Source organism: Gorilla gorilla, chromosome 1 (genome assembly GCF_029281585.2).
Source record: "Gorilla gorilla gorilla isolate KB3781 chromosome 1, NHGRI_mGorGor1-v2.1_pri, whole genome shotgun sequence".
NCBI classification, from domain to species: domain Eukaryota; kingdom Metazoa; phylum Chordata; class Mammalia; order Primates; family Hominidae; genus Gorilla; species Gorilla gorilla.
The window spans coordinates 212,812,270-212,836,243 of record NC_073224.2 but is presented as its reverse complement, the minus strand read 5'-3'; the positions used below and the strand labels follow the sequence as shown (position 1 = coordinate 212,836,243).

Sequence of the window (23,974 nt, the reverse complement as noted above, 5' to 3'; positions counted from 1 at the left end):
AACTCATTCCTGGCCTGAGGGGATTCATGGGTCCTCATGGTCTACCACATGGGCCCATGGAGTGGGCACAGAGGGGAAAGTCCTCCTTTCTGGCCTGGTGCTATTACCCCTGGAACTATAGAGAAACAGAGTAACACAGTGGTAAGCACTTGGGCTTTGGACTCAGACTACGGATTTGAACCTCAGCTATATCATGTATCAGGCTTATGTAACCTCTCCGTTCCTCAGTTTCCTCATCGCAAAAAAACTGGAATATAACTGTGTCAACCTCATGGAGTTACTGTATAGATTAAATGAGGCAATATAGGCCAGACACAGCGGCTCACGCCTGTAATCTCAGCACTTTGGGAGGCCAAGGAGGGAGCATCGCTTGTGCCCGGGAGCTTGAGACCAGCCCAGGCAACATAATGAGACCCTGTATCTACAAAATAAATAAATAAATAAATAAATAAATTAGCTGGGTGTGATGGCCAGCACCTGCAGTCCCAGCTACTTGGGAGGCTAAGAGGGGACGATCATTTGAGGAGTTTGAGGGTGCAGTGAGCTATGATTGTGCTACTGCACTCCTGAGCGACACTGTCTGTGTGACAGGAGACTCTGTCTCTAAATAAATAAAAATGAGGCAATACACATTCAGACAGGAAGCACCCAATGAACACCAGCAATCACTACCACCACTGCCACTGCCTTTGGGAGACATGACCATGGGTCCACAAATGGCTGGGTCTGTTACCTGCTTGATGCAGCCATGCCCCAAGCTCCACAACAGTGCTCACCTGAACCCCAACACCCAGATCCCACTGGAGAGGGCTTTATCTTTGGCACTCACTGGCTTCACAGACATTAGTGAGTATGACTCACTAATGTAAGTAATCCTGTAAGAAGCCTGGGAGGATGACAGGCTGAGTACTGCAATCCCTGTGTCACAGATGGGGAAACTGAGGCTCATGTGGTAACCCTGGGCAAGAGCTAGTGCTAGAGGAAGCCAGGATGGAGGCCTGCCTGCTCAGGTCAGGCTATTCTACCCAGCCCCATGAGGAGGCGTGGGAGGAACAGGAAGCTGAGGCTGCCAGCAGCTGAACACCACAGTCTGTCTCTACTCTGAGGTGCTGCTTCCTGAAGGCTGGGGCTGCAGAGGAGGGAGTCATGGCCTGGGAATGCACATGTGCCCTTGAGCTTTCCTGTGTGTGCAGCTGCTCTGAGCGGGACAGCTCAGGAGGGGGTGGGAGTGTTCTCACAACACAACGTGAGCATGCACATGCACACATCTGTTTCCCAAGGAAACCAGCTGGGAGGAAGGGCATGTGCAGGTGTATATGGTGCCACCACGTGCAGACCCTGGAGGAAAGCACTAATCCTCTGCCACTTTGCAGCTATCAAAGGTGAGGCCGGCTGGGCGCAGCGGCTCATGCCTGTAATCCCAGCACTTTGGGAGGCTGAGGTGGGCGGATCACCTGAGGTCAGGAGTTCGAGATTAGCCTGGCCAACATGGCGAAACCCAGTCTCTACTAAAAACACAAAAATTAGCTGGGCATGGTGACACACGCCTGTAATCCCAGCTACTTGGGAGGCTGAGGCAGGAGAATTGCTTGAACCTGGGAGGCGGAGGTTGCAGTGAGCTGAGCTTGCGTCATTGCACTCCTGTCTGGGAGACAGAGCAAGACTCCATCTCAAAAAAAAAAAAAAAAAAAAAAAAAAGGTGAGGGCCACAGAGGTATAGCATTTGCTTAAGGTCACACAGCAAGCAAGTGGCCAACTTATTTTACTTATCACCTTCTAGATGTTTTGGAGACAAGGCCCCTTTCCATAATCTCTGCCCAAAAACTGTGCACAAACCGAATTCTAACTTAAGATATAGCCAACATGAGAGCTGAAAGGCCCCTCACAGATGATATGGTCTGTGAAGAGGAAACTGAGGCACAGAGAGTGTAAGTAATTTGCCCAAGCTCACATCAAAATGCAAGAGAAGGGCCAGGCTTGTTGGCTTAGGTCTGTAATCTCAGCACTTTGGGAGGCCGAGGAAGGAGGATCGTTTGAGGCCAAGAGTTCAAGACCAGCCTGGGCAACATGGTCAAACCCCATCTCCACAAAAAATTTAAAAAATTAGCTGGATGTGGTGGTGCATGCCTGTAGTCCTAGCCACTCGGAAGGCTGAGGCAGGAGGATCTCAGGCCCAGGTATTTGAGGCTGCAGTGAGTTATGACCGTACCAGTTCACCAGCCTAGAAGACAGGGCAAGACCCTGTCTCTTAAAAAACAAAAAGCAAGTCAAGTCAAGGAGAGAGCATATAACCTAGCAAAACCAAGAGCTTAGGCCCTGGAGTCAGACAGACCTGGTTCAATCACAAACTGGTTCATACTCCAACAGGTTATTTAACTTCTTTGGGCCTGTGTCTCCCCTGGAAAATGAGAATAATAAGCACCTCTTAAGGCAGCCATGAGGACTTAAATGAGATAATCCATGCCGAAGGGCTCAGCATGGTGCCTGGCACACAGGAAGCGGGAATGTGCCTCAGCTGTTTTTATTACTGTTATTAGCGGGCGGATGAGGGATTCACTGGTGGGCCTGGATTTGGGTTTGTACCGTTTGGACATGGGCATGGCCCCTGGCCTCCTCACCACAGTGACGGCGTCATTGAGCAAGGACTCCCCAAAAACAAGGATGTGCAGCAGCTCATTGATGTGAATTTCCTCAAAGACAGCCAGAACCGCCACGGGGTCCACGGCCGAGATGATGCTGCCGAAGAGCAGGTTGTCCAGGAGGCCGATGTTGTTGATCTGCTCACCGCCCACCAGGCACACGGCGTACATGAGGCCGCCCAGGAAGAAGGCATTCCACAGCGTGCCCACCACGGCAAAGATCAGGATGGTGCCCAGGTTTTCTGTGAACTGCCGCAGTGGCAGGAAGTAGCCCGCGTCCAGGATGATGGGCGGCAGCAGGAAGAGGAAGAAGACGTCGGACTGCAGGAAGGGGGGTGTCTCGCCTACACCCTTGATCAGGCCCCCCACCAGCAGCCCCACCACGATCAGCAGGCAGCTCTCCGGGACGATGCTTGAGATAGTGGGGATCACATGGAAACCTGCGGAGGGCGAGAGAACGGGAGGCCATGGGCTTTCGGAGGAGCCAGGAGAATAGAAGGTTGGGGATGGGCCGGGGATGAGGAGCGCAGTTGGTGAGAGGTGCACAGGCTGGGTCTCAGAGGGCTGCTCTGTTAACTCTCTGAGCCTCCGCTTCCTCGCCTGTAAAATGGAAGGGACAATGCTAGCTTCACAGGTTTCCCATCATAAACCAAGTGACAGTATTTTTAAAGCACTTTTTTCAAAGGATATATACATGCTATCTCTGTCGCTGTCATAAAATGTTAGAAAGCAGCAGTTCTATATGCCTCCAGAAGGCAGAAATTATAAATTGATTACTGACGTGCCAAGTACCTACGGGCATCACCTACGCCTGAACCCAAGGCATTATTCCAGGCACAAGTTCAGGGAGGCAGATCTGAGCTCAACCTGAGGAATAACAATCTAACAATTCTGTCTGAGGGAAGATGGTAGTTCCCTATCACGGAGCTGTTTAAGCAGAAGGCAGACAACCAGCTGGTGGGGAGTGGCATAGGAGACAGAAGAAAGCACAGAAGAATCTAAGAATACCAGCGTGGGAAGGAACTTGGGGATAATAAGGCCTGGGGTCTGCAAACCTGCAAAACAGTAGGCTTTCCAACTGAGTCCAGGCAGCTGCTCGAGACACGGCTCAAGGATGTCAGTGGCAACCAGCTTTGGCAGGTGAGATAAAATCTATTTGCTATCCCGCTTCTAGCTCAATGCCACCCACTTTAAAGATGGGGCAACTGAGGCTCAGAAAAGGGAAGGGACTTGCCCAAAGTCACACAGCAAATGGGGAGCAGAACCAGAATAGAACACAGGTCTGATGCCCCAGTTCCCATCAAACTGCACAGTTCTGTAATTCAAGCTCTCCTATCCTTCCCTCCCATCAAGGCCTCCTCACACACCCCTCTGCCTGGGACCCACCAGCCATCTCCCCAGGCCGTGTGCTGGCCAGCAGCAGGCCGCTCTGCTGTAGTCCACCTTGAGGCTTCAAACCCAGAGCTGAGGAGTAGCAAAAATCCCCGTGAGAGGGCCTCTCTCAATACCAGGTATGGCCAGAGAACCCTGAGCTCCTGTGAGTGGTTTACTTGTTTGTTTTGTTTTGGGGTGGGAAAGTAGGTGGAAAAAATCTGAGCATCTAGTTGTATGTTGGGTACTATGCTCCCAGGGTTGGCATAGCCAAGAGGGTATGACCCTTTGCTCAAGAGGAAAGCTCTCTCTGGCCTGGCATGGTGGCTCATGCCTGTATCCCAGCATTTTAGGAGGCTGAGGTGGGAGGAACACTTGAGGCCAATAATTTGACACCAGCTTGCACAATATAGGAGACCTCATCTCCACTTAAAAAAAATAGCTGGGCATGGTATGCACCTGTAGTCTCAGCTAGTTAGGAGGGCCGAGGCAGGAAGATCACTTGAGCCCAGCCTCAAAAAAAAAAAAAAAAAAAAAAAAAGAAGAAGAAAGCAAAGCTCTCTCTCCTCCCCTTCCCTATCTTGCAAGCTCTGTGCAGGCAGATCCCACAACTGCTTATCATTATACACCCAGGGCTAGGACACAAGAAGTGCTCAACAAATATCGGCTGACTTGAAAATACACAGGGCTGGGACATCACCCAAGATTTCCGATAACCTGCATGCCTGGCCAGGCCTCTGCTCTCATTACTTACTCTTGAGATCCTTGGGACAGAGGAGGAACTTCCCTCTCCATGCCCAAAGCCCTTCCTACTCTCAGGTAGGAATCTGGGCAGTGCTAGTACAGTGACAAATCAAAGTTCACACTGCTGGCTGGGCACGGTGGCTCACGCCTGTAATCCCAGCACTTTGGGAGGCCAAGGTGGGTGGATCACCTGAGGTCAGGAATTCAAGACCAGCCTGACCAATATGGTGAAACTCTGTCTCTACTAAAAATATAAAAATTGGCCAGGCGTGGTGGTGGGTGCTTGTATTCCCAGCTACTTGGGAGGCTGAGACAGGAGAATTGCTTGAACACAGGAGGTGGAAGTTGCAGTGAGCCAAGATCATGCCACTGAGCTCCAGCCAAGATCACTCCACTGCACTCCAGCCTGGGCAACAGAGCAAGACTCCATCTTGAAAAAAAAAAGTTCACACACTGAACACTATCCAGGCCCAGAATCCTGGCACAGTGCCAAGCACCCTGAAGACACTCAAAACACATTGGGAAAAAAAGACGTCTCCATCCTAGGCCAAGACGACCTCGAAGGCACCGTGAGCATTCTTCTGATTTCAAAATAGACATGACCAAAAGTCACTTTTTGTTCATCTACTTCCCACATCAATAAAAGGGAAAATAATTCCAAAATCACCCCTTTTGCTGAAAAGTCCCCCAGTCTTTGTACTGTCCACCAGTCAACATCCAGTGTGTAGCTGGCTGGTCCACTGGGAAGGGCTAGTCATGTTGGACCCAAGTCTCTCTTGCTGTAGAGGATAAAGCCCACATTTTCAGCACTGCCTCTGTCATCTGCTCTTGCCTCATGTCCCATTCTCCCCACTGTCAACTCTTAGGTTTCAGCCTTGCCAAATTCCTTGCAATCGCCCCATATGAGCCACATCCTCTTTTGCCTGCCAATCTTCACCTAGTCTAGTTCCTCTCTCTAGAAATCATTCCTCTACCTCTACCCTCACCATGTGTTGCTGACACCATATCCTCTGCCTGCCTCCTCCTTCAGGAAGCATTCCCTGACCACCACCTGTCTGCTCAGGTTAGGGCAGGAATCTTCTGGTGCCTCCCTCTCTCATAACCTTCAATCCACAGTCATCTCCCAGGTTCCTCTCTCTCTTCCTGGCACCCACCGAGATCAGTCAGACAACCCAGGCAGAAGCAGCTGAGACAAGACAATGGCATCAGACCCCAAAGACCTGCAGTGTGCTGGAGGGGAGACAGGCACAGTGCAGCGGAGATAAGCAGGATGAAGATTTAGGGGAGCAGAGCTCCTACAGGCAGGGGCCAGAAAGCACCTTCCCAAGGCCGGAAGTCCAGCTCCAGCCAGCTGCATGCTGACCCCCCTCCACAGCCTCCCTGCCCCTGTCCTGGTGTTAGCACCAAGAGCTGCCTTAAGAGAAGGCAGAGTCTAAAGAGATAGTCCAGGGTAGGCAGATGATGGCTTCCACTTCCACCTAAGGGGTCGGGCTCTAAAAATGCCTCCTACCCTCACTCTGTGCCATCAACCCAATCCACAGAGCTTTCCTGGCCCCATAAATCGCCAGACAGTGCCTGGGAGACCCAGAGAAGAGTTGGCCACAGCTCCTGCCTGGGGAGGGGGCAGGCATGTGAAACAAGCCAAAAGCAGCAACATGAAGATGGCTCCTCAGGTCTGAGGGCGTCCCATGAGCCAGAACTGTGCTGGGAGCCTGGCACGCACCATCTCATTCAGTCCTCACCACAGCCCTTGGGATAGGTATTGCCTCCATTGTGCAGAAGACAAAGCTGAGGCTCAGCAAGGTTATGCCACTCCCCTAGTGTCTAAGGGAGGACCTCTATTCTAGCGTAGGTGTCTCAAACCGGTAGCAGAGAGCGCTTATTAATTCTTTAGTCAAAGCTCGGTATTTTCTCTGAGCCAGGCCATATCGGACACTGGGAACATTGAGGTGACTCAGACTCTGAACCTCCGTGAGCAGCTGATGGGGAGGGCCATGCTATTCCAGCCCTTGGAGCTTCTATGACCAGGTGAACAGAGAGCTGGCATTCCTATTGAACACAAGAAAAACGAGCTCTGAGAGGAGGCTGCATGCACTCAGCCAGGCCAACCAGGACTGGGTCCCGGGCCTCCTGACTACAGCGCAGCGACCTCCTTCTCCTTCAGCCAGCTCCAGAGTACCTGGGGCTGGAGCCACGTTCCTGGAGCTGGTTTCCCCGGCTTTCCTGTTTTGTCTCTGGTGCTCAGTGAGCTGAAGGAGCTCTAGGCCCTGATGGGCTCTCTGGGCCCGAGGGGAGGGCCGGGCCAGGCCAGGCTGAGGAGAAAGGTCTGAGATCCACTTTTGGCTCCCTGCCCGTAGGTAGGTGGCACATTATTGGAAAGCACTTCTAGGGCTGGGGGAGGAAGGGATTCTGTCATCAAGAGGAGGCTCCTTCAGGAGCAACGGCTCAGGGAAGTGGGAAGCAGCCCCTGGACCTGCGCAGGCTTGTCCCTCTTCTAACACCCTGACTCCACCAACTGCGCTCACTCTGCATCCCTGCAGAGTCCCCACAAAGAGCAGGATGCTTGCTGACACCCAGTGTGGTGAAAGGGGCACAGAAGGATGGCTGCGGCCCCTGGTACCCTGACAAAAGCCCTGCATGGAGGCAAGATCCCAGGATGCCAAGAGATGAGGCAAAACTTTCAGGGCCCAAACATGCAGCAGCAGTGATGTCACCAGGGTGAAATCAGGGGTGGGAAGAGGCAGTTAGAGTAAGAACCAGAGACGTAAGAGCTGGAATGGATCTTGGAGAGCATCTAAATTCTCCATTATATAGTCAGGGAAATGGAGACAGAGACAGCCAGCGACCTGTCAATGATCACATGTCCAGTTCTACCCCAGCAGTCTGTGACACTCCAAGCCACACAGCCTTCTTCAAGGACGTCCAGTCCTCCCAGAACAAGGAGGCACGAAAGTGTGGAATTCGGCATCTCCAAGCACAGCCACAGGCCAAACCCTCTGACACAGTTCAGAGTTGGCTCTCCTTTTAGAAGAGGGTGGGGGATGGGAGAAGTGTTTTTCATTCTATCTAGTGTAGGTGGTAGCTGGAACGAACACACACACACACACACACACACACACACACACACACACACACACACACACACTCTTGCTGAGCAGACACCTCACCAAACTTCCAATTGATGGAGGCTCCCAGCCCCCTGCGGCTGCTCTGCACCACAAGAATGTTTTATTTATATCTCCTCGGACGGTCCCCATCTGCTGAGACTGGCTCAGTGGAGCAGGCAAGGCTGTCCCACATCACCCTGGGTTGCCAGGGTGACCAGACATGCCTGATCCCCCTTCCCGCAACCCTCCTCTGGCCTGGGAAGTCAGAGGGGAGTGCTGGGAAGAGGGGTCTCTTTGGCCCATAGTGCCAGGTCACCAGGGACCCAGGGGCACACTGAGGGCTCTGTCGCCCTACTTCCAGGCCTGAGGACTGCTCTGGGGCTGCAACTCGGCCAGATCCCAAGGGATTCCTAGTTGCACAATGATTCCATTTCTTTAACTCCCTCTTCAACTGCCCCAGCAACCAGTCTCAACTGCAGCAATGAAAGGTAATACTTCCCAATGAAAGCCCAGCACTCTACAGTTTACAGCAGCACACTCTTAACCCATTTGCTCTTCACCATAGTTCTGGGAAGTCACAATTACCATCCCCTTATTTTACAGATGAGGAAACTGAAGCACACAAAGGTTAAGCAACTTGATCAAAGTCACATGGCTGGTAACTGGGATTCAAACCCAGGTAGTCTGGCTCCAGAGTCTGTTCTTGGCCACTCACTGTATTATCCCTGGCTTTATTCTTACTTTGTTTCTAAGGGGCGTGTGAGCCTAGGACTAAAGAGGCCCAAAGCAGTTCCCAAAGGGCCAGCGGTAGGTTTTTCTTTCCATGAGCTCTTCTCCAGGAAGTCTCCCACTGCTTCTACTCTAGTGGCCTAGTAAAGACTTCATGAAATCCTTCCTATCTTCTAAGGCTGCCCTCTCCAGGAAGCTCTCCGAAGTTAACTCAGCCAGGGGGGGGTCAATCTTTTCTACCAAACTTGCAGGGCAAGAAGTGATAATTATTCAGACTGTTCAGCCCGCCTGGCTGATCTGCACTCAGCCCTGGTGTCCATTGGGCTGGAGGACCCATGGGTCCGGGAGGGCTCTGACTCTTTTTGAGTCTGATTCTCCTCAAGGCTGATTCTTCCTACCATCAATGTCAGCTATGAGGACCAGGGAGAAAGAAAAGCCACATTAGGACAGACTAAGCCACTGCCTCAGCAGGTTCACAGCCAGACCTGCAGAGGAGACAAAGACACGTGGCGCTGGCCACCCCACCCTATGTTCCCACTGTCAGAAAACTTGAGTTCTAATCAGAGCCCAGCCACAACTTGCTGGGTGACTTTAGACAAGTTACTTTACATCCCTCCCCTCAAAGTTTCTCCATCTGTGTAAAAGCCTATTTCAGAGGGTTTCTGGAGTACAAGAGGAGATAAGGATAAAGAGCATCAAGCAATAATGGTACTCAATGTTAGCCAAAGGTGGTGACTACTATTACTATTGTAATTTTCTTTAAAACCCAAGTATAATACAATTTACTCTGCATTATTGTGACCTGTTGGTGTGTATGTGTTCATCACTGGGCTATAAGCTCCCTGAGGGTTGGAACTGTCTAGATTCATGTGGGTCTCCAGCTTCTAGCACAGAGTAGGCATCAACTATTTACGAACTGAAACAAAACTGACCCCAGCACTTTGGGAGGCTGAAGTGAGAAGACTGCTTGTGGCCAGGAATTTAGACCAGTCTGGGCAATATAGTGAGACCCCATCTCTACAAAAATAAAAACAAAAATAATTAGCTGGATGTGGGGGTGTACGAGGCAGGAGGATTGCTTACATCCAGGACTTTGGGGCTACAGTGAGCTATGACGGTGCCACTACTCTCCAGCCTGGGAGACAGAGTGAGACCTTATCTCTAATTTAAAAAGGAAAGAAAAATGAAGTAAACTTCACTTGTTAGATGTGAAGTATGGGAAAGAAGGAGGTGGGGATGGGTCTGGACTTTCAATACTAAGTGGTGTTCCCAGAGCAGGGACCATTTGAATTGGGCTTTGAAGGATCAATAGAAGTTTGCCAGAAGAGAAGGGTTTGTATCCTTCAAAAAGTCTAGTATAGTACCTTGCACATAGTAAATGGATATGTGGGTAATGAATGAAAGAAAAACAAGTAAAGAAGACAATAAATAGGAAGGCAGGCTGACTTCACCAAGCTTTTGTCAATATCCAAATGAGAAAGCTCTTGTGAAGATTAAATATGATTAAAGATACGGCGTACATAAAAGACTTAGCACAATACCTGGTACATGTGTCTTTGAGTCTCATTTCCTCTCTGTAACTGGGATGATGATGATTAAAAGCAACTTTGAGATAATTTAATTAGAACTCCCAGCCAGGTGTGGTGGCTCATGCCTGTAATCTCAGCACTTTGGGAGGCTAAGGTGGGTGGATCACCTGAGGTCAGGAGTTTGAGACTAGCCTGGCCAACATGGCGAAACCCCTCCTCTATTAAAAATACAAAAATTAGCCAGGCGCCATGGTGGGTGCCTGTAATCCCAGGCCCTGGAGAGGTTAAGGCAGGAGAATCACTTGAACCCGGGAGGCAGATGCTGTAGTGAGCCGAAATCGTGCCACTGTACAACAAGAGACTCCGCCCCCCCAAAAAAACAAAACAAAACAAAACAAAACAAAACAAAACAAAACCTCCCATCCCCACAGCAGAAACTCAATGAATAATACTTTTTTTTTTTTGAGGTGGAGTCTTGCTCTGTCACCAGGCTGGAGTGCAGTGGTGCAATCTCGGCTCACTGCAACCTCCACCTCCTGGGTTCCAGCAATTCTCCTGCCTCAGCCTCCTGAGTAGCTAAACTACAGGCGTGCACCACCATGCCCAGCTAATTTTTGTATTTTTAGTAGAGATGGGGTTTCACCATGTTGGCCAGGACAGTCTCGATCTCTTGACCTCGTGATCCACCCACCTTGGCCTCCCAAAGTGCTGGGATTACAGACATGAGCCACCGTGCCTGGCCAAATAATACTTTTTTTAAAATGTAGCAGCCGGCTGGGCGTGGCAGCTCACATCTGTAATCCCATCACTTTGGGAGGCCGAGGCGGGTGGATCACCTGAGGTCAGGAGTTCTAGACCACAGTGACCAACATAGCGAAACCTCGTCTCTACGAAAAATACAAAAATTAGCCAGGTGTGGCAGGCGCCTCTAATCACAGCTACTCAGGAGGCTGAGGCAGGAGAATCACTTGAACCTGTTAGGCAGAGGTTGCAGTGAGCCGAGATCACACCATGGCACTCCAGCCTGGGCAACAGAGCAAAATTCCATTTCAAAAAAAAAAGATAAACTCTCCAGCACCCAGGAGACAAACACTGGACACCTGGAGAATCTGACGAAAGGCTCTGTGCAGGGGGCTTATACACACCCCCTCTCATTTCATCTCACATCCTGACCCCCAATTTGACAGATGAAGAAATCCAGGTTCAGAGAGGTAACTTGTCCAAGGCTACCTAGCTGGGAAGTGGCAGGGTCATTATTAGAACCCAGTTCTCTGAACTGCTAGTTCTTTGGGCCATGCTGCTTCAAAGAAAACAGCTTGTCAGGATCACCAGGAAGAGAATTCAAGTCTGCAATAAATATGCCTCCCCCACAAAAACAGCCATAAATAAATCTGTTCCAAGTACCTGGGCAAGCATCCTTCCCCATACCCGGGCAATCAGTCTCTCTCTGTGTTTTTCCCCATCATTCTTCCAAACAGCACTTTTATTTCTTGCTTGTTTCAATCCACATTTCAGGGGGTCCTACTATGTTGGAGAGACAGGGTCTCACCCTCTGGGAACATCAGGTCTGGATGGGAAAGCAGGTAAAAAGCTGTCAGAAAACACAAGCAGCATACACTGGACCACCTGAGTCATGGAAAAGAGAAGACCGTGCAAGGAGGCCAAAACCCCAGGTCCAGACCCCACTCTGCCCTTTAGTAACCATGAGCTTTGCGTAAATCACTATACCATGGAATAACCTCCATTTTCTTGTCTGTAAACAAGTGAGAACAGGGACTAGACACAGGAGCACCTTGTGCACTGAAACGACTGAGAAAAGAGAGGTCAGGCAGGCTGGGGGGCCTGGGCGGCCCCTGGAGTAATAAGCAGCGATTGAGCCAGCAGCAACTGCCTTAGAGACCTGGCAAGAGAGGCTGTTCCAGAGGCAGGCATGTTGTGATAGAGGATTACAGTCTCAGCAACCCTGGCACTGGGTTACAAATCCCTCACAATGCATAGCCTCTCTCTCTCTCCTTCCTTTCTCCTCTCACCTGTCCCATCTACATCAACTCCTTGACTCCAGTGGCCAGAAGTCCCCAAATCCCACCTCTAAGCAAACAGCAGGAAACTCTTCCTCACCTGGAACTTCTACCCACCTTTCAAAACTCAGTGGAGGGCCGGGCGCAGTGGCTCACACCTGTAATCCCAGCACTTTGGGAGGCCGAGGTGGGTGGATCACCTGAGGTCAGGAGTTCGAGATTAGCCTGGCCAACATGGTGAAAATCCATCTCTACTAAAAATACAAAAAATTAGCTGAGTGTGCGCCTGTAGTCCTAGCTACTCAGGAGGGTGAGGCATAAGAATTGCTTGAACCTGCAGGCGCAGGTTGCAGTGAGCCAAGATCGCGCCACTGCACTCCAGCCTGGGCGACAGAGTGAGACTCCATCTCAAAAAAACAAAAACCCCCAGTGCAGGTGTCACCTCCTCTGGGAAGCCTTCCTGGAGCCACACCCCCGCCCTCCCCAGGCTGGGTCAGGTGCTCCTCCAAACTGAGGAGCTGTGTTCGGTGCCTCAGCCAGCCTGGCATCCCAGCACACAGCTCTGGGCCCCCAAAAAGTGATGCTCAGAAAACGCGGGTTAAGGGAATGATGAACACTTCCTGAAGGATGTAGGACTAGAGTTTGGTCTCAAAGGTGGGTGACTAAAGGGGGAAGAGTGTGAACAAATGAAAAGAGAGGGGGCCTCAAAAGCCTTTTGAGGATCCTGAAGCCTGCAGCCAGCCTGGAAATGAGAGTGAACAGTGCAGGAGATGCCGGCACACAGGCCTGAGCCGGGCAGACCAGGGAAGGAACTGAGTCAAGGAGCCTGAGCCGACAGAGCAGGCCTCAGAGGGTCCCCTGGCCTTCAGCCTGGCCCTGAATGCCCCATCCTAGCCTGCAGCCTGGTTCTACCACCACCAGCCTTCTCCCTGGGTCTCAAGGACCCATTTCTGTAACCCCTATACCACTCCAAGCTGGGGCAGCACCTCTTGGTATCCAGCCTGACCTTCCCAATCATCCAAGCTCTGCATAAACATTTGTTGAATAAATTTCACTCCAGCAGATTGCCCCTCCCCCTGCAGGAAAGGCGCTGGATCAAGAGTCCCCATGCAGTGAAGCAGAGGATGACTCACAGGGGAGAGGGAGGGACAGGGACTGGGACCGGCAGTAAAGAGCCCGTGTTGTGTTGACAAGAGGCAGAGCTCCAACAGTGCCTGGCAAGGGAGAGGTGCCAGGCAGTGGGGTGCTTACCTGGGGAGGGGGTTACCTGGGGAAGCGGTGGAGGGCAGCTCAGGGGGTCGGCTTTACTTGGGGCAGGGGTAGGACCTCAAGCTCCAAAGACTCTCATGGCTGGACTGGGTGTCTGGTAGGTGACCATATGATACACACTGGTTTCTTTTGATTTTCTCAAAATGGAAATATATTATATTGCTTTGGTGATTTTAAATAAAACTTACGGTCATTAAAATTTTTTTCTAACAGTCATATAAGTGTTTAAGTATAAGGAAAATCATCTCACAGTGATTCTCCCCCTTCCCTTTTACCAACTATACCAGTCTCCCCCACAACCGAATTTCTGTTAAGTTTGGTATATATTCTTGAAGACTTTTCTGTATCTATAGGTTATTTAAAATTATGTGTGAATGGTAAATCACACATGCTGTGCTTCAACTGCTTCTATGGGGCAGAGACTGCACTAAGTACTGAGGCATCTCATTTAATTCTCTCAACAACCCTAATGCAGTAGGTATAATTATTATCCACTTTTTATTTTTATTGGGCTTTTTTTTTTTTAGACGGAGTCTCGCTCTGTCACCCAGGCTGGAGTGTTGGAGTGCAATGGCACAATCTTGGCTCGCTGCAACCTCCGCCTCCTGGGTTCAAGTGATTCTCCTGCCTCAGCCTCCCGAGTAGCTGGGATTACAGGTGCCCACCACCACACCTGGCTAATTTTTGTGTTTTTAGTAGAGATGGGGTTTCACTATGCTGGCCAGGCTGGTCTTGGACTCCTGACCTCAGCTGATCCACCTGCCTTGGCGTCCCAAAGTGCTGGGATTACAGGCGTGAGCCACCGCGCCCAGCCCTTTTATTGGGCTTTAAAAAAAATTTTTTTTTTTGAGACGGAGTCCCGCACAGTCACCCAGGCTGGAGGGCAGTGGCACGATCTTGGCTCACTGCAACCTCCGCCTCCCGGGTTCAAGCGATTCTCCTGCCTCAGCGTCCTGAGTAGCTGGGATTACAGGTGTGTGCCACGCCCAGCTAATTTTGTATTTCAAGCCACCATCTCTCTCCTTTCCTTTCCCAGTGTCCCGGATGTGTGGCTCCCCAGCTCAGGTGCTCCGTTCCCCACTCCATCTCTATCCCTGGCCTGTCCTTGCCTCTTGCCAGACTGCTGTCAGGACTTACAGATGGTATCAGGTGCTCCAGGTACCAGTTTGCCCCACACCTGGGGTGGGGCAGAGGTGGGGGAAGAAACAGAGGCTCAGTAAGAGAGCTTCCATTTCTAGAAACTTTAGAGCCATGGGAAAGCTAGATTTTTCTTTCCTCTTTGCTGGGGGTACAGTAGAGCTTGCAAAATGCAAATCTGAGAGAAAAAAAATTGAGTATACCAAATATCTGTTGTTCTTAGTATTGCTTCCAGTTGAAAGTCAGTTAGCTTAGAAGCTTACCAATGTGTTAAATTCATTATATATAACTTCAACTTGCTTGAAATCTCATCCTACTTGGCTACAGAGGTGGAATATAAAGAGGTACCAGTAGGAAAGCAACACAAAAAGAAATTCTACAATTTCCAGGACAATTGCCCTGCAGAAAGCAAGTCACAGTGTCCTATTTTCAGCACTACAAGGAATGCGGGGGACCGCAAAGGAAGAACAAAACACAGGTGGCACTGGCTGGGTGGGGAAGACAGACCAGCAGCCTCTGGGAGGCAACTGGGGCCCCTTCTATCCCTAGTAGCTTTATCAGCTTTATGGGGTCTATTGTGTGCCCTCACAGCATCTGAGGGCAGTGATGAAGAAGGGGTGTTAGCCATCCTCCACTTGGGCATTTTAGTGACCTCTCAGAAGGGCCAGAAAAGGATCAGTGAGAGAAAATGACTCTCAGGGGACAGAGCCTGGAGTAGGGCAGAAAAGATGGGGGGCCTTCCCAGAGGTGGGGGCATGAGCATCCTTAGGCTGGTGTGTTATGGTGTGCATGGGGTGGACTGCAGAATGGCAAATGCACAGGAGCTGGGTGCTCCTGACAGGAAATTCTTATTTTCTCGTCCCCAAACCTGCTCCTCAGGCCCCAAATTTTGGAGTTGTCCTAACTCCTTTCTTCCTCTCACTCCTGACATCCAATCCATCACCAAACTCTGCTGGCTCTGCCTTCTAGACATGAACCGACCCTGACACTTCTCACCACCTCCACTGCTAACACCCATCCAAGCCAGCACGATCACTTGCCTGGACCACTGCAGCAGCATCCAATCAGTCTCTCTTCTCTTTTCCTTCCTTCCTTCCTTCCTTTTCTTTTTTCTTTTCTTTTTTTTTTTTTTTTTTGAGAAACAGTCTTGCTCTGTCATCTAGGCTGGAGTGCAGTGGCACAATCTTGGCTCACTTCAACCTCCGCCTCCTGGGTTCAAGTGATTCTTGTGCCTCAGCCACCTGAGTAGCTGGGATTACAGGCACATGCTACCACACCTGGCCAATTTTTGTATTTTCAATAGAGACAGGGTTTCACCATGTTGGTGAGGCTGGTGTCGAACCCCTGGCCTCAAGTGATCTGCCCACCGTGGCCTCCCAAAGTGTTGAGATTACAGGCGTGAGCCTGCGCCCAGCCCACATATCCACTCTTGCCCCCCAGGCTCTTCCTACACCAGCCAAGAGTGAAGCTTTTTTTTTCTTTTTGAGACGGAGTCTCACTCTGTCTCCAGGCCGGAGTGCAGTGGCGCAATCTTGGCTCATTGCAACCTCTGCCTCCGGGGTTCAAGCGATTCTTCTGCCTCGGCCTCCTGAGTAGCTGGGACTATAGGCGTATGCCACCACGTCCAGCTAATTTTTGTATTTTTAGTAGATGAGGTTTCACCATGTTGGCCAGGACGGTCTCGATCTCTTGACCTCGTGATCTGCCCACCTCAGCCTCCCAAAGTGCTGAGATTACAGTCATGAGCCACTGTGCCCAGCCAAGAGTGAAGCTTTTTAAGAGGTAAGACATACTACTGAAAGGCAGGGACTACACCCCCCTCCGCGTCTTTCCACCACACCTGAATCTCCACTCACTCTCCCCTAGCTCTACTGGCCTCCTTGCTTTTCCTTGAGCACAAACATGCCCCCACCTCAGGGCCTTTGCATTTGCTGTTCCCTGTGCCTGAGACACTATTCCCCATGTAGGTGAATGACAGATTCCCTCCCTTCCTTCAGGTCCCTGCTCAGGTGCCACCTCCCCAGAGAGGTCCTCCCAACCCTCTCTATCCGCTTACCCTTGCCACTTCCTGATGTCTAGATGTGCTTTCTGACCGTTCCCCACCCAGAACATAAGCCTCGTGAGGGCAGCCTCTGTCCCAATCACTGTTGTATCCCTGGCACCTTAGGCTGTACCTGGCACACGGGAGGTTCACAATCAATGTTTGCTGGATGGATGACTTTCTCTTACCTCAGTGACCTCACAAGGTTGTGAGGATTACATGAGACCGCAAACACAAAAGCACTGGGCGAACCACAAGATGTTGTCAGGGTGGGTCACCATCAGCTTGTCCCTTGGAGAGCCACTCTTCCAAGGTGCTGCTCAGCAGTTTTTCCTAAATACCCCAGGGAGCAGAACCCAGTCACGCTCAGTTCTGTGGCCTGCAGAGCCTGGGACCACACAGCCCTCTATTAAGAGTCTGATGACACGGCACAGCTGGTTGGTCTGTCTCCCCCTCCAGACCACAAGCAAGTTTCTACCTGCAAGCAAGGCTAGGGACCCTGTCCTATTCATCTTCGACTCTCTAGGCCTCAGCACGGAGCCTGACACATAGTAAGGATAAAGACTTGTTGAGCTAGCAGAACTGTTTGAGGGCAGAAGTCATGTCTGGTTTAACTTTTTTTCCTTCCCTTTTGTGTATATATTTTTGGGTTTAACTTAATCTCCAGTGTTTGGCACTAAGCACATGGACACTAAGCTCCAGCTGAATTGGCCTTTTCCTTGAAGGAAGGGTGAGAGTTAGGCACCAAGAAGGCCTGGCAGGCAAATCAGCAGCATCTGGAAAGACAGGACAGGGAAACGAGTGTGGTACAGGTAGAAGATTTATTTTTTGTGGAGGGAGGGGGCAGGGAAAACAGAGTCTGGCTGTGTTGCCCAGGCTGGAGTGCAGTGGTACGAACAATGGCTCACTGCAGCCTTGACTTCCTGGGCTCAAGTGATTCTCTCACCTCAGCCCCCCATGTAACTGGGACTACAGGCACGTGCCACCATGCCTAGCTAGTTTTTGTATTTTTTGTAGAGATAGGGGTTTTGCCATGTTGCCCAGGCTGGTCTCAAACTCCTGAGCTCAAGAGATCTGCCTGCCTTTGCCTCCCAAAGTGCTGAGATTACAGGCGTGAGCCACTGAGCCCAGCCCAGGTAGAGGCTTTCTATTGGAGCAAATGGCAGTGGACTGGAGTGGAAATCATTACTTAGATGCTGTAAAGCAGACTTTTCTCTCACCCTCACAACATGCCCTGGCAGTGGGCAACAGATGAGAGAACAGACATTGAGAGAGGTCCAGACACAGGCCCAAGATCACACGGGTAGCAGCGGAGACAGGTCCCAAACCCAGAACTACTGACTCCCAATCCAGCGCTTAGCCAAGGTCAGTTATGAAAGGCCACAAATACCCTGCAGGGAGAGAATTCCCAATCACCCCGCTGAGCCAGGCAGAGCCACTGGAGGGCTCTGGCCTGGGGAACAACATGAAATTCTGCCACTTCAGGGAGGTGGTCAAGGGAGACAGCGCTGGCCACCCAGGCTCAGCACCTGGCATAGGGCAAAGTTGTCCAAATGCACAGCCATTTAGTCTCAGCTCCAGGGACAGCTGGCACTGCCTCCTGCACAATACCAGCAGGATGGGTGAGCCCCCCCTCCATCCTACCTCCAAATGCCTCAAAAAGACCAGAAAACTACAATTCTGAGAAAAGAAAGGCCTGAGTGAAGCCCAGGCTAGGGATCAGGGGAACTGGGCTTCAGTCTAGACTCAGCCACTAACATTCTGTGGGCTTTGAACAAGCCCTTGCTTTTCTTTGGTCTCAGTTTCTCCATCCTTGGGGGCTTGTTGAGAGCTTCTCTACCTCTGACATCTGACTGATGAACTCTGCAGCTGGACAAAGTCAGGCTCTGTGATACTCACCATCTCTGTCCATGCCAGCAACTGTGGCATCTGGGTACAGAATAGCATTCGTGCCATAGCAAGCTTGCACGAGGCAGCAGCGGGCAGCGTAAAGAGCTCTGGTCCATCAATGAGGGAGGTAGTTTCTGTCCCAATTCTAAATCTTAACTTCTCTGTGACCTAATAAGGCAAATCACGGTACTGCCCTGAACCTCAGTTTCTTCCTTTCCAACATTGGGATAAAGAATGTCTATGGCACAGAGTTGCTGTAAGAGGAGAGAACAGAGACAGAAACACTCAGAAAAAAGCAAAAACAAAAATATATGCCCAGGCCAGGTGAGGTGGCTCACACCTGTAATCCCAGCAGCGGGGGAGGCCGAGGTGAGAGGATCACTTGAGCCCAGGAGTTTGAGAGCAGCCTGGGTAACGTGGCAAAACCCATCTCTACAAAAAATTTAAAAATTAGTTGGGCATGGCTGGTGCATACCTGTAGTCCCAGCTACTAGGGAGGCTGAGGTGGGAGGATCACCTGAGCCCGGGAGGTTGAGGTTTCAGTGAGCTGAGATCATGCCAGCTGCACTCTATCCTGGGCAACAGGGTGAGACCCTGTCTTTAAAAAAAAAAAAAAAAAAAAAAGGCCAGGCGTGGTGGCTCATGCCTATAATCCCAGCACTTTGAGACGCCAAGGCAGGCGGATCACCTGAGGTCAGGAGTTTGAGACCAGCCTGGCCAACATGGTGAAACCCCATCTCTATTAAAAATACAAAATTAGCCGGGCGTAGTGGTGCATGCCTGTAATCCCAGCTACTTGGGAGGCTGAGGCAGGAGAATCACTTGAACCCAGGAGGTGGAGGTTGCAGTGAGCCGAGATCCTCACGCCATTGCACTCCAGCCTGGGCAAAAAGAGGGAAACTCCATAAATAAATAAATAAACAAACAAACAAATAAATGCATGCACGCACGCATGCATGCCAGACACTCCCGTGCAGATCTAGGTTCCCAGAAACCAGCAGCGGCAGGGTCCCAGAGGCAAGCTGGCAGCACTAGGGAGGCAAGAGCTTCTCCTAAACAGGCACCTGAGGGGGAAGCTGTCCAACTGCACAGCATTAAGGCTCCATGGGCAGCAGGCACTGCCTCCTGCACAATACCAGCAAGATGGGTGAGCTTTCCTGATACTGGATCCTCTATCTCAAGGGGATCCCCTAAGGGTCTCCCATACACTTCTGATAACAATCCAGCTGGCTGGGCTCTGTGTGGTGGGAGAGACAGGGCATGCTTGGAGGGCCTCTCCCTGCCTCCTCTCCCACCACACTGGGGATAGTTTGTCACTTCAGGCCTCTAGGAGCCACGAGATGTAGAGTGGATAGGAGAACTGAGCATGCTCAGAGGAGGCTGCCCTTTAGAGGACACTGCAGAGAAAAGACGAGGACACGGCCAGCTGCAGGGCTTGGTCCTGGTGCCAGGAAGGCCCAGGGCTCTAGGAACAGCAATGGGAGGTCAGGTCTCTCCTGTGGGAGAAGAGGGGCAGCAAGAAGTCAGAGATTAGAAGAGGGAGGGCCCTCTGAGACCATCCAGTGCAACCCCTCTATTTTACAGATGCAAAGGATGAAGCCCAGAGAGGGGACGGAACTTGGTTGATGTTACACAGCAAAGTGGTAGCAGAGCTGGCACACACACCCAGGATGGTCCACTCCAAAACTGGTCCTTGCTTGGAACATGGTGCCAACCCCCCCATTCCACTCCCACTTTTTTTTTTTAAACTACCTTCTATTGAGTGCCTCACTTTGATGCTCTGTATACTTCAATCACGATTCTCCTAGCAGCCCTCTGACACAGGGATCACCCTCCTCATTCTACAGCTGAGGAAACCGGGGCAGAGAGAAATGGTCTGACTCCAGAGCCATGGCCCCAACCATGCTGCCTACAGCTCTGAGCCCCAGTTTTCTGGACCAAATGGTGGGTGTGGGGAGCAGGAGCCCTGGTTTATTGCCAGGTCTGTCACTCCTTTGCTGTGTGACCTTGGGCAGGTCACTTACCCATTCTAAACTGCTGGTCTATCATTTTGTTTGTTTGTTTGTTTGTTTTTTGAGACGGAGTCTCATTCTGTCGCTCAGGCTGGAGTGCAGTGGCACAATCTTGGCTCACTGCAACCTCTGCCTCCTGGGTTCACGCGATTCTCCTGCCTCAGCCTCATGAGTAGCTGGGATTACAGGTGCCCGCCACCACACCTGGTTAATTTTTTGTGTATTTTTAGTAGAGACAGGGTTTCACTATGTCGGCCAGACGGGTCTCGAACACTTGACCTCGTGATCCGCCTGCCTCGGCCTCCCAAAGTGCTGGGATTACAGGCGTGAGCCACCGCACCCGGCCTAAACTGCTGGTCTTTCTAAGGCCCCTAGCAGTACCAGTGTGCCCTGGTTCTGTGTGTGCCTTGCAAGGAGAGAAGCAGGAGCTATTTGGCACCCTAGTAATGGGAAATGGAGCTCCACTGACAGCAGCTCCCCAGACTGGGTCTAGCCTGCAGGCCTCTGCTCAAAACCCATGTGCAATGCCTCAGGAGACACAGTGCAGCCCTCCAGCACATGCCACTGTGGGAAGGAAGAATTACTACGAAGCCCTGTGCCTTCTCATTTAGCCTCAGCAATGCCATGAGGTAGACACTACTGTTTCAATTTTCCAGTAGAGAAATTGAGGCTCAGAGCTTAATGAACTAGCTCAAATGACACACAGCCACGAAACAACCAAACTGGTATTTGATCCCAGAAGCCAAGCTCTGCCCTCAAGCCGGGCCTGGTTAACTGCTTCCTGCTGGCACTCTGGTCCTCAGGGCACAGGTTCTAGAGCCCACTGGTGATAAGCTGAGCACAAAGGGCCAAGGGCTCCAGGCAGGCTGAGAGGTTGCCTGCCTGCCTACTTGTCTGCCAACCAGTTCACCCCATAGAAGTGCCCCATGCCCAGGAAGGAGATAAGGAAGCCTTTGTCAGTGCCCACTTCCGCCTGGCCTGTGCTGGCTGCTGAGACTGGGCAGGGCCCATCGTGTGATCCCGCACATGGCACTGGCACAAGGTGTACATGCCTCCCTCCAGCAGGGCAGGGGAGATGCCTGGGGCAGCCAGAACTGGGGAAGCAGCCACCACTGGGCAGGACAAGGAGGGTCAAGAATTCAGGCAAGAGCCGTGGTTCTTTTTTCTTTTTTGCCACCCCACCCCAAGACCATGGTTCTAATCAGCCCTGTCACGCAGCTTCCAGTTGAAATGCGGATGTTAATAATAATGATAGTGGCTGGGTGTGGTGGCTCACGCCTGTACTCTCAGCACTTTGGGAGGCTTAGGGGGAGTGGATCACTTGAGGTCAAGAGTTCAAGACCAGCCTGGCCAACATGGTGAAACCCCGTCTCTACTAAAAATACAAAAAAAAAAAAAAAAAGAGGCCGGGCACGGTGGCTGATGCCTGTAATCCCAGTACTTTGGGAGGCCAAGGTGGGTGGATCACAAGGTCAAGAGATCAAGACCATCCTGGTCAACATGGTGAAACCCTGTCTCTTCTCAAAACACAAAAATTAGCTGGGCGTGGTGGCGCGTGCCTGTAGTCCCAGCTACTCAGAAGGCTGGGGCAGGAGAATTGCTTGAACCCAAGAGGTGGAGTTGCAGTGATCTGAGATCGCACCACTGCACTCCAGCCTGGCAACAGAATGAGACTGTCTCAAAAAAAAAAAAAAAATTATCCAGGCATGGTGGCACACCCCTATAATCCCATAATCTCAGCTACATGGGAGGCTGAGGCAGGAGAATTGCCTGAACCCAGGAGGCAGAGGTTGCAGTGAGCATAGACGGCACCACTGCATTCTAGCCTGGGCAATAGAGGGAGACTCCGTCTCAAAAAGAAGAAGAAGAAAAAAAATATATATATATATACATATAAAATTATGGCTACACTTATTGAAGGCTTCTTAATCCTCACAACTATTCAAAGAGGTACGTGCTATCACACCATTATCACAGATGAGGAAACTGAGGCTCAGAGAGGCTAGGTTACAGGGCCAAGCAGGACTCAAGCCCAGAAACTGACTCTAGAGCAGACAAGTACTCATGCTCAACTACTTCCTCATACGAGCCACAGAGAAAATGATCTGGATGAGTATTTTCTCAATTCTCCAAAAGGAGGACATAACCACAGTTCTCCCAGAATGTTCAAAGGAGCAGGCTGGGGGCTTCAGTATGATAATGGTGACTGTTGTCATCAATGGAAAGAACACTGTCCCTGAGCACCAGTCCCCATACTACCCTCTTTCAGGAAGTGACGCTCTGGGTCTCGGGTTTGCTCGGCCATATAATGAGGGGAATGGACTATGTGACCTCAAATGGCTCTTTTGCCCTGACTCCCTAGGATTCAAGGTCACCCAGTTCCACTGCTTTCTTGTGTGTGTGATCCTGGGTAAGTTAGTTACTCTCTCTGGACATCAGGGTCTTTATTTTTAAAATGAAGATGCCTCTCCCCTCCTCACAGGGTCAGGTGAGGACCACTCAAAATGATGAAGGCAGAGAGCCTAGCATAGGACCAGACAAAGCAAGTACTGAAACATGAGGTGGGGGTGCCTCCTACAATTAGAGCAGGACTTTTTCTCATCACTGTTCACTGCCACTGGAATGAGTGTCACTCCATGACCTCACCCTGAAAGCAGATACCAGGGCTAGCAGTCCCTCCCCAACTCCCACCCTAGGCCAACAGGGCACTTCCGGACAGCCCCGCCTGGCTCCCTGATTATCATTGCCACAGTGCTTGCTTAATGAGCTGTGGCTCCAGCGAAGGGCGGACGCTGGAGCACCAGGAGCCATTTCCACTGCCTGGTACCTGGTACTGCACTGTGACGTGGTAGCTAAACACCCGGGAGAGTGGGACCCACCTGGCCCAGTACCATGGAAATCTTATCATGCCAAATGCTTCCTGGGAGGGAGCAGGGTGGGTGAGGCAAAGGCCTAGCCCAAGCCCGTCAGGGTTTCGTTTCCTGATTCTTTTTTTTTTTTTTGAGACGGAGTCTCACTCTCTTGCCCATGCTGGAGTGCAGTGGTGCGATCTCAGCTCACTGCAACCTCTGTCTCCTGGGTTCAAGCGATTCTCGTGCCCCAGCCTCCCCAGCAGCTGGGATTACAGGCATGCACCACCACACCCAGCTAATTTCTGTATTTTTTAGTAGAGATGTGGTTTCATCATGTTGGCCAGGCTGGTCTCAAACTCCTGGCCTCAAGCGACCCACCTGTGCTTGGCCTCCCAAAGTGCTGTGATTACAGGCATGAGCCATCACACCCGGCCCATTTCCTGATTCGTGACGTCAACCTAGGTTGTAATCTCATAAGTATGGGGGCCCCCTCTTTATTTTCCTGAAGCTGAGGAGACCCAAACACTGAGCTAGAAGAAGTGTAAGAGACTACTCAAAGCCAGGACTTCATCTGACTAAGAGGTGAGGGAGTGGGGTCCTGGCTTGACTTCTTGGGGATGGGAGTGAGCCTGGTGG

At 51.1% G+C, this 23,974-nt stretch overlaps 1 protein-coding gene across 2 annotated transcripts in view; it reads right to left on the bottom strand.

Moving 5' to 3' along the window:
- The window catches only part of SLC9A1 (solute carrier family 9 member A1), a 59,357-nt gene that overhangs the window by 13,559 nt on the left and 21,824 nt on the right, over positions 1-23,974 (bottom strand). The window contains exons 2-3 of one of the 2 annotated variants that reach the window (XM_063701313.1): positions 11,524-11,686; positions 2,619-3,079 (exon numbers count right to left, since the gene is read on the bottom strand). In XM_063701313.1, coding sequence (XP_063557383.1) covers positions 2,619-3,079; positions 11,524-11,545 — 483 coding nt within the window. In that variant the 5' untranslated portion in view covers positions 11,546-11,686. The remainder of the gene's footprint in view (positions 1-2,618; positions 3,080-11,523; positions 11,687-23,974) is intronic. The other variant, XM_004025254.5, reaches the window with a different exon arrangement.